The sequence below is a fragment of the Cryptomeria japonica genome, chromosome 5 (genome assembly GCF_030272615.1).
Source record: "Cryptomeria japonica chromosome 5, Sugi_1.0, whole genome shotgun sequence".
Classification (NCBI taxonomy): Eukaryota; Viridiplantae; Streptophyta; class Pinopsida; order Cupressales; family Cupressaceae; genus Cryptomeria; species Cryptomeria japonica.
In genome coordinates this window covers 277,987,945-277,998,951 of record NC_081409.1, presented here as the reverse complement: position 1 = coordinate 277,998,951, position 11,007 = coordinate 277,987,945, and the positions used below count along the sequence as shown (strand labels likewise).

Here is an 11,007-nt window from a genome sequence, read left to right as displayed (position 1 = left end):
TCAAAACACATAAAACATGTTTGTTCATTTCCTTTAGCAAAAATAAGTGTGCCTAGAAAATTTAAAGAAGACATGTAAAGTTTGGTTGAGTTCTCTTAGGCAACCTGCAAAATAGATACATTAGTAGTCATGATGTTTGGATGAAATGAAGCTTTGACAAGCATAATCTTCAACAATCATCCTGCAAAAACCAGTTAAGCTGCCGAAAAACTCACAAACAGACCAGGGTTAGCATTAGTAATAATCAAATTGAAGCATGAAAACCCTAAAATGCAATCTGTTTTGAAAACATAGAAACATAATTTTGTACGACAATTTTCACCTAATCGTACGACAATTCTCCCTGCTCATACAAGGTCACAAAGTTACTCGTATGAGGCAGAAAGGGAACTCGTATAAAATTCTAAATCAGACGCGGCCAGAAACCTGCTAAATTGGAAATTTGATGATGCTAAGAAGCCAAAAATGAGCTTTCTGGCCCCACAGTGGGTGCCAAAATGTCATGCCTATGAAGTGTGGTACCTGCAACTGCAACACAAACACTCAATAGATCATTACAAGCATGGTTAGCAAATAATAAGAAAACAAAGATGAACCATGACAAAGCGACCTATCGCCTCCTAAGAGATGCGAGTATGGATTTGCTCTCAGATCTGGATAAGCAATCCCAGTGACTTGACTACACCTAGATGGAGGATTTGAAATGATAATGATATGCAAAGATGAGATTGATTATGCTAAATTGATCCAAGAGAATAATTAAACTAATGATATGCATGATTAAGCTATGATGATGATGCAATTAAGCTAGAAAAGAGATTGATTAAGCTATATGATCAACAATTATGCTAGAAAATGATCAAATTAAGCTAATGCAATTGCCTATAACAATAATGTTCAAATGATATGCCTATAGTAACAATGCCTAAATTGATAATGAGATGGGATCCTTTGTACTCCAAAATGGGGGATATTTATAGGATTTTCAAGGCCAGGGGTGAGGTGGCAGGAATCAACGGTCAAGATTGAGTCTGAAGATATCAAGGGTGAAATTGGAGGAGGTTGGAGAAGAGGTTGGAGGAAGGGACACTTGTCATCTCTGTGGTGACAAGTGTCAAGGAGATTTTCTCATAAAAGGGCAAGTGTATAAGAAAGGAGACATGTAGCCAAAGTGCCATGTGTCTCAAGAAGAAAATGTCCACACCATAGGAGGTTAGGATAAGGAGGTTAAAATGTGCAAGATAGGATAGGGTTGGTTAAACCCAAGGTTAGGTGGAATGGGTTAGGTTAGAGGGATGGTTAGGTTACGTGGTTAAAAGTTAGGAGGCATGTGGGTAATTTGAATTTAAAAATTCAAATAATAGGAAAAGACTAATTAATTCTCAACAACTCATAAATTGATTTGTTTTAATTAATTAAGAGATTAGAAGAATTGATTGAAATGGGGGGAGGATTAATTAATTTGAATTAATTAATCAAAGGGGACTATGAAAATGAACCTATTAAATAAATCCTTAGATTTATTAATAAGTAGATGAAAGGGAGAATTTAATCAAATTGCCTAATGAATTCAATTAAATTAGGAAGGCGGATTAAATAAATAATTGCTTATTTAATTAATTATCTTCAGACCATTTTTAGGTGTATACAATATCAATAGGAGGAGATGAAACACAAGGCTCAAGAATGGGGTCACATGTGAGAATCCCCAAGTTCAAGTACCCAAAGTTCTCCTCAAAATCTGAATCATCACAAGAAGTGTGATCACCATGTGTAGAATCATCATATGTGAAATCATCCTCATCAACAAAATCTGAAAAGGAGTATTACCGAGATGCATGATCAACCACCCCATTCTCAATGATAGCTCTAGTCTCCAAGTCTCTAATGAAAACCGACTTTGGTGTGAACTCCACAATTCTCTTTGTTGCCCCATGTGTGATTTGATAGATTGAAAGAAGATTGTTTGTCAAATGGGGTAGACACAACACATCATTGAAGGAGTTATCCCCAATGGCAATAAATCCTTTCCCAATCACATCCATTTATGTATGATTGCCCATCAAAATTTGTGGCATGGTGCAAGACTTAAATGAAGATAACATAGACTGCGAAGATGCCATATGATGAGAAGCCCTTGAATCTAGAAGCCATATCCTTGAATCATGACTTGTAGTAGCACAGAGAGCTTTTCCTTTTCTTGTCCCAAAAGAGTGAGTCTTCCCACTTGTAGAAGCCATGAGTGCTTTCCCTTTCCCTTTTGAATGTGTGGAAGTGGAAGTTGATGAATCATCCTTCTTGTAGACATTAGGTAAATCAATGTTATGCTTTTTGAGGATGTGTGTGAGCTCATCAATCTTCTTAGAATGGCAACGACACTCCTCATGACCAAACTTTTTACAATAGGCACAAGTGGGTCTCTCTCTCTTTGGTGAATTGTCCCTCTTGGAAGAGGATGAATCTCCTTGTTGTGGAGAAGGTGATGCTTTGTCCTTAGGCTTTGATTGCCATTTCTTCTTGTTTGAGTTGTCCTTTCCTTGATTTCCTTTGTTCCCTTGATTTGCCACTAATGCTTGAGACTTAGAAGTCTTAAGAATGCCCATGCTTATCAACTTAGTCTGTTCCATCATCAACATTTCAGCAAAAGCATCAAATGTAGGCATTGTGTAGCTTGAACCCATTGTCATACTATGGGTTTGGAAACTAGAAACAAATGTTGCATATTCTTGTGGAAGCTTTCCCATCAAATTGAAAATCAATTGAGTATCCTTCTTATCAATGCCACAATCCTTGAGTTGTGCCCTTAACTATTTTGCCTTAGTGACATAATCTTGTATAGTATCAAAGTTCTTGGGATCTAACATGGTGAGATCACTATCAATTTGATATCCTCTAATCTCATCAACTTGACCATACAAGTCTTGAAACTTTTGCCAAGCATCCTTGATTAGAGTACATTTTTCAATATGAAAAATGAGATCCTTTAATACATACTTTCTTAAGGTACCGATTTCCATGATATTTTTAGTGAGCCAATCCAAGTGACCAACATGATCAACCTTAGGATCAATGGGAGCAACAATAGTTCCATCAATATAATGAGTTAGCCCCTTTTCCATAAGTTTACTCCATGCATCAATTTTCCAAGTAGCATAATTATGAGGAGTTAAGAGAGGAAACTTAGAAGAACCCATAGCAGCAAAAAAGAAGGAACACAAGAGCACAAAAGCACAAGAGACACCCCCCAAATTCAATCAATCAAAGTACCCCCCCCCCAAAAAAAATAAAAATAAAAAAAATGATGATTTTGACACTTTATATGTAGTGCGTGTACAATAGGCCACTTGCAAACAATGGCAAGGTGGACTTCTAATTTTGTTTTACAACTGCCCCAATAGGCTGAGAACTACAATGCAAAATACCAACAAGATAGATCTATGCAATACAAGTGCCAAATTGGCCAAAAAAGACCATATGTTGAAAGTACAATTTCTACCCAAAATTGCTGCAAACTGATAGCATATTATGAGAGTAGACAAAAAATTATGCACTTAAAAAAAAAATAGCACCTGAAAAGGAGTTCGTATGAGCCCAAATGGAGTCCTGAAAGTTGCATAAATGGAGATTGGATAGGTACAGTCACCCAAAACTGAGATTTCTGAAAAATCTGTCCATCAAAAGAAGAAAATAATGCCACCACGAGAAATTAAACGAAATTCTAGCCCATTTCAAAAAAAATTGCACAAAAAAAGGAGCAAAAATGAGCAAGATAACTACAAAATCAAAAAGCTCAACAGAGTGGGTTTGCAAAATTTTCAAAAAAAATGATGACGTTAGCAAAGCACGAGGTTAAATTTGACGGCTGTATGACCGTCGTGAAAACTTCACCTCCATGTTGGTTGGGTGTCCGTACAATACAGATTGACATGTGGCAAGCTCCGATTGGCTGAAAAAGATGACGTGGTAGTATGAAAATCTTACGTGTACTGTTGAATGGATGTGCCACGTGGCATACAATCAGTGATAGGTTGCTGACGTGGTGGGAGACTGCGTGGCGCTAATAGAGTTGTCAACGTGGCTGCACACGTGGCGGTGGGGCCTGCGTCAGCGACTGATGTGGCGGGTTTGTTGTCCACGCGGTATCCGCGAGGCAAGGGCCGGCGGGCGGGGCCGCAGAGGACGGCGCCGAAGGTGAAGACGACGACCGGTGGCGGAGGGGCCGGGGTGGAGTTGGTGCCTGGAGGCAGGGGCCGGAGCAGGCAACATGGTGGGAACAATCGAAGCATGCGGCGCTTAAAACACATTGGCAGCGCAGGAGGCCGGAAGGACTGTGGGGGCAAGGTGGGGTGGCAGTGGTACAATCCCTGCCCAAAAAACAATTTTGCAGTACGGTGGTCGGTGGGGGGGGGGGGGGGGAGGGGAACCCCGTAAAAAAAAAAAATTGATTTGAAAAAAAAATCCCTTACGCCTTATCGAATTTTTTTTTTTGCGATTAATAAAAGGAAATTTTGCAAATTTTTTTTTCGAAAATCCGTACCGTACCATCCAAATTGGGCAATTTTTTTTTTCCAAGCCTAAAATATGATTTTCACCAAAATAGGCCAAATTTATACTCAAAATTCATGGAAACTACCACCCAGATGCAATGGCGAGGTCAGATCTAGTCTAGGACGCCTCCAAAAGATGATGCTCCTTAGATCTGCCTCTTGACGTCGCAATAATGCCTCTCAAGGACAAATCAATGACGCTCCAATGGCTCTGATACCATGTGAGATTTTGCCAAGATCAAGAGCTCAATGAAATGTACAAATAGAGAGACAAAATATAGGACAAGAATAATCTGTATTCTCATCAATAGATAAAATGGTCCTTCAATAGTTGTTCATACAATGAATATGAGCCTGCATATATAGGCAAGGCTATATGGATATGTGAGCACACAAACATGACATGTGGCTCAATAAGAAACAAGGGTAGGTAGGAAATAGGTGCGGTAGGTAGGAGAAATAATAAAATATTCCACATGAGGTGGATCACCCACCGAAAGTGGAATTATCACTCCACAATAAGTGGATATGATAGAGTAGTAACAAGATCAACACCATAAAAGGTGGAAATTCTCCTACACACACTATCCCAATGTGACACAAACACCCAAGTGTCTCATACCCAAACTACTATGAAATGCATTTCCTAAGTAAACTTAAGTAAGGTGTAATAATATCCATGATGAATAATTATTTACACCAACACTATTTAATAAATTTAATTCCATCCCTTTAGGTTCTATTGTGTCTCATAGTTTTTGGAGGGCTTGGGAGATGTGCAAGGATAAAGTGTAGCATACTGAGGCCATACATTTTCTCAAGGGTTGAGTCTTTGGTTTCAGATGTCTTTGGTGGAATGTGGAGCTTAAAGGCAAACCCTTGTGTTAGAGCATATTTATCTATTAGTTGTTTTTTTGTTTTAAGTTCACCTAGGAGTGCTTATTTTAGTTGTGCACCTAGTTTACCTTTTATGCATCTAGTTTAGCTAGAGTTGAGCTTTATTTAGCTCCTCATGCTTGCACTTTAGTTCTCCTAAATTTAGCTTCGTGCTTTCTTTATAAGCACCTCATTATATAATTGTAATTCATTTTTTTATTTTTTGCTTTTGAGTAATATAGCATTCATTTGTGCAACTCTCGCTTGTGGAAGGTGTTCTTGTTTGCCATTTGATCTTGTAGGTGCTTGTGTTGCAAAATTCAACACCTTGTCTCTGTTACAAGGATGCACTTCTAGAAAGTGGAATATGCATGGTATCTCTTTTCTAAATGATGTATTTTGCAATAATAATTTTAAGGAGTGGAGCACCCTTCAAAATGAGTTTAATTTACCTGAAAAATAGTAAGAGAACCTATTCAGCTGTGAAGAGAGTGTTAGATAAATTGGTACACCCAATCAGAATTTTAAACAACCCCAACCATTTCTTTGAGTTTAAATGGGTAGATGGATCCCCTTTCCTTAATCTCAAAGTCATGTCTTTATACGAGATCCTTTCTCAATCTCATAAAATACTTGATCATGTGTACAAAAAATAGATGTTTAATCTAGAATATAAAGAATGGTAAATAAATTGGAGTCGATCCCAAAAACTGTTGCTTTAGATGACAATTTGTTATTCAAAAGTTAGTCTTGAACATAAAACTTATCAACTATGTCTTATGTGGCTATCTTGAGGATTGTTTTCATATCTTTTTTCAATGTAAGTATGTTGTTTTTGTTTAGTCATTATTTGTGGGAAATATTAGTGGTTGGAATATCACTAAGAAAAGGTCTTGGTTGGTTATGTTAAGGGTCTGAGCAAAAAGTCTAATTTCTTCTGGTTTATTTTGACTACTAAGATATTATGGTTTTTGTGGAAGAAAAGGAATGAGCAGGTTTACCGAGGTAAGGAGAGAATCCTTACTGAGTCTAATTGCAGACTTACAATCCCATTGATCATGGAACATGTCACTCTAATGCTTAAATTGGTAGTAGATAGGTTTATGAAAGTTCTTGAAGATGGTTCTTCACCATGTTCAAGGAGACATCCAAAATGTTGAATATTGACCGCATGACCTTAGAAAAGTAGACAATAAGTTCCAAGAAGAGTACCTAGACTTCCAAAATGTCTATATAAAAGAACACCAATATCAGCTGAAGAGGGATGCAATAGGTAGGTATTGGAAATTTCCCATAAAAAATTTGATACTTCTAGTTGGGATAGGATCTCCTCTTCCCTTGGCACATTTGAATCTTCAAATAAGTAGAGTGTAGCCTAAGGACAAAGACAAAGAGAAAGGTAAAGTAAAAGTGGAAGAAGATGAGCATGGTGACGAGGAAGACTGCAGTTAAATATATTATGTCATGTTCAACCTTTTTGTTATGAATCTATTGAACTATGATATCACAACTACTATGACCATGGATCAGAATTATATATGTATTTTGACTTGTCGAAACATATCTGTTGTTATGTACTTCCATTTTGATCTAGCGTGGTTGGGGCCCTAATGGGGTGATCAACTTGGTCACCAAGTATGTAACTAGACTATTGTACTTTGTTAATGCTATTGGTAATCGACTTTCAATTTAAACAAAAAAATTGTCAAGTGTGGTCTCCTTAAGAGAGTGAGGAAATAATTTGGCTAAGAGTTTATCATCAAATAAAGAGTTAACACATGTGGTTGGGCAAGTGGAGACATGAGTTTGGGGGTCTTTGTTACCATTGAACTTTTTAGATTAGGAGATGATCAACTAAGAGGAAAAGTTATAGCAACTATCTTTAAGGAGAGTGGGTTATGGTAAAATTAGATGATGATTATCAAATAAGAAAATAAAGAAAGAGCATCCAATTAATTCTCTAGATAGTCCTTATATTTTTCAAAAGTTTATTAATGATAGAGATAGTTATATGGGGAGCTAAAGTGGGAATGCTAGTAGTGGTAACAAAGGTAAAGCATTGTAAGGAAAGGACTAAGTGGAAATAGATGGTCTAGCAAAATATATGAAAGGAAGAGGCTATAATGGTGTAACTTAACTAGATGTAAAGACCGAGTTGATAAAAAAACCCATGAATGAACCAATATCTAAAATAACAGACAAATATTTAGCATGATCCTAAAATAATAAAACAATATTAATATAATCTATTTTTATCCATTTATAAATATAATTTTAATATGCTCAACAAATTTTTTAAATAATATATTTTAAATCATTCTTAATCCCTAAATACTACCCAAACATATAATTTGAAATATAGAAAAGATAGCTTAATCACCTCATACCAAAACCTTTATCACTGCAATATTACTTAGCACCTCATACCAAAACCTTTATCACTACAATATTACTTAGCAAGCACAATTCACCTTAAAGCTCAAGATGACCAAATAGAACGGCGTGTAGGAAGGCAGCTTTACCCTTTTCACTATAATTTAGGAGCCGTAGAAGAATGATTAGACAGGCATAAAGCCTATCCTCTATTTGTTTTGTGCACCACATACAAAAATGTGTGGCAGGCGTTGAGGATTAGGATATGGTAGAGATGTACAGAAATGTATATACCCATTGAATATATCCAGCACATGGCAGTAAAATCCCCCTCCTTCAACCTCTGCATTTCCTTTCGACGATCAAGCGTTCAACAATGGCACTCATGGCATCGCCACTCACACCCACAGGCAAGATCCCTTTGAAAACCACATTCCAATCAGGTACCAAAGTGCCCACATTCAAAAATAATGTTTGTTGCCAACAAAATCGCCTGTTAATCGAAGCCCAACAGAAAAAAATTACATCCAGCTCCTCATTTAACATAAAAATCTCCCCTGCTCTAAAAAATGGTTGCCTGATTGCCTTGAACAGCCTTTTAGCCATGCCTGCCCTGGCAGAAATAGAAAAAGCCAAGCTTTTTGACTTCAATCTCACCCTGCCCATCATAGTGGCAGAATTTTTGCTTTTGATGGTAGCACTTGACAACATCTGGATCAAGCCTTTAGGAAAATTCATGGATGATAGGGACGAAGAAATCAGGCAAAAGCTGCTGAGTGTTCGCGACAATTCTGAGGAAATCAAGCGCTTACAGGTAGGGTATTTGTTATGAGCCGTTTTTTTGGTGAATTGACACTAAAAATTTTCAAAATAATTTTATTTCTTAGAATCAATCAATTATTATATTTAATAATTTAGTAACTGCTGGATAACTCTGGATAACTCTGCATGATGGAAGTGTAAATGCAAAAGATTACACAGTGTAGTCCGGAAGCAGCTGATTGCTAGGCATTGCCTTGTTTAACATTCTCTCGGGACCTTGAATGGCCCACTTGGAACTTGGAATCTATTGTATGGGGCAAGCGTAAGTGGGGGATTGAAAATAGTGAAACGAACTATTGTATTGTATGAATCATTACTACTTGTTAACTTTCTCAGAGATCAGTGAACCTTTGACTAATCAAAATTTGGGTGGATAGGTAAAATTCTGTGAGAGAAAGTAGATTTCCACAGTCTATAATGGATTATGTGCTTTATTTCCGGAATAAGATTCTGTTTATTTTCAAGCTTGGTTGTGAGGTTGAAAACGAGGGGTATAATACTTGATTATTACGTAAGACCCTTGGAAAAACATGTCCTCTTTTGGGCTTTCAGGAGGGGTTCTCATATTGTAAATTGACATCTAGCTTAGCCTTGATTGGAAAACTAACCTTCAACTTTTAATTTTTTCTCGAGCTATAATGCACAGAATCATGAAATTGTTAAGAGTTGTAATTGTTCCAAATTATGTATGTATTAATAGTAAATTTAATATTCCTCAGGGTTAGTCTTCCATTACACATATCATACTTTCTTAACCAATTTCGTCAACAAGTCTATAATGCTAAAATTTTCTTTGCTTTCAGGAGGAGGCTGATGCCATTCTCAAGGCTGCCCGGGCAGAGGTCACGGCTTCCTTGAACCAGATGAAGAAGGAGATGTCAGCAGAGTTGGAGGCGAAGTTAAAGGAGTCCCGAACACGGGTTGAGAAGGAATTGGAGTTGGCATTGCAGAAATTAGATGTCCAGAAGGAGGAAACACTTCGAAGCCTTGATAAGCAAATTGGGGAGCTCAGCGAAGGGATTGTCAAGAAGGTTATGCCCGGGATTTTTTAATTTTCTTGGGGTTAATGTATGACAATTCGGTTCCCCATTAATGGCAATGATATGTTTTTATTAGCGTCTAAGCGATATGGATTGAGCCGTTGAATTGTTTGATTAATTGAAACTAAATTTTAGTAGTTTGAGTTTTTGTTTGAATTTGTTGCTCAGTTTTCCTTGTATTTCATTAGGATGTTAGATTGGTATTTCAGCCGATTTGGATGGAATAGTTGAGATTGTAAGCTTTATTTCTTTAAATGATTCAAGCTCGGTTTCAGTAGGAATTTGTCATTTGAAACTTGAATCATCTTCAATAGTATGTTTTCATGTAAATATTTACTTGAACTTGCTACCCGTTTTTAGATGTATTGTATTCAATTGATTTGTATGGATTAGATGACATTAGCAGCCACTGAATCTGATGTACTGGTTGTATCCGTTTGACATCAAGATTCCTGTTTATGCATCTGTCAAGCTCATGTGTTCAACATTCACGACTACCCAAATGGATCCTGCTGGAGCTTAAAGTTAGAGAAACTTATCCTCTAGCGCAATTGCCTTCTATGTCTGTCAACCACCACCTATGCTCTTTTGGTTTGCTGCAAGAGTTATAGGGGAGTAAATACTAACTCTTCTGCCTTTCCTTTAATTGCAAGAATTACTTCCATGTTCTCTTATTCCATCTCACGTACCATTGTAACACCATACCCACACAAAATATTCTTGGTTTAAAATTAACTCTGTATGGCTACTATTTAGTGTCCTCAACTTTACATAAAAATCTCAGGTTCTCACCTGGATAATTTGATGAGGTTCCCTAACATATCTTGTGGTATGCTGTTTACTATCCCACCATTGTACTAATTAAAAGTAAAACCTAATTTCAATGCTATTGTAGGCATTTGAACTTTTGCTTGAATGGAGTTGCCAATGACATGTCTATTTAGGTAGCTGGTATAGTTTGTAATTTAAACAGGAATTCAATTTTATTATTTGAATTTATATTTTCTTATTGACTTGGGTACTGAACTATAGTTTACAGTTTGCACCTGAGTTGCCACATTGTTGTGGGATGCATGAGCCTTCTGGATTTGAACCTGGGCCATTATGGTAGTAAAGCTCTCCAATTACTGTTAGATCACGGCCCAGCAAACAGCTGACATTAATCAATCAAAATCTAGTTTCAGTAATATTGTAGTCATGCAGATTTTTTCATGAATGGATGAGTGCATGTCTTGTTAGGCATTTAGCATAGCTCAGCAATTAATTAGTTAAAGCCTGATTTCAATAGTATTGTATGCATGCAATTTTACCTCGAGTGGATTACAACAAGCCTAGTTACTAAATTTGGA

General features: G+C 36.9%; 1 protein-coding gene across 1 annotated transcript; it reads left to right on the top strand.

Annotated features, from left to right (window-relative positions):
* Positions 1-8,027: 8,027 nt before the first annotated feature.
* LOC131039603 (ATP synthase subunit b', chloroplastic) lies at positions 8,028-9,795 on the top strand. The gene is made up of 2 exons (XM_057972396.2): positions 8,028-8,610; positions 9,422-9,795. The coding sequence occupies exons 1-2, from the start codon at positions 8,173-8,175 to the stop codon at positions 9,668-9,670; spliced, it is 687 nt and encodes a 228-aa protein (XP_057828379.1). The 5' UTR covers positions 8,028-8,172; the 3' UTR covers positions 9,671-9,795.
* The last annotated feature ends 1,212 nt before the right edge of the window (positions 9,796-11,007 follow it).

Bases quoted from the DNA above. Each gene is read 5' to 3' on its own strand.
- LOC131039603 (XM_057972396.2), top strand. From the start codon at position 8,173: ATGGCACTCATGGCATCGCCACTCACACCCACAGGCAAGATCCCTTTG. The intron at 8,611-9,421 runs GTAGGGTATTTG...CTTTGCTTTCAG, and splicing joins AGGAAATCAAGCGCTTACAG to GAGGAGGCTGATGCCATTCT.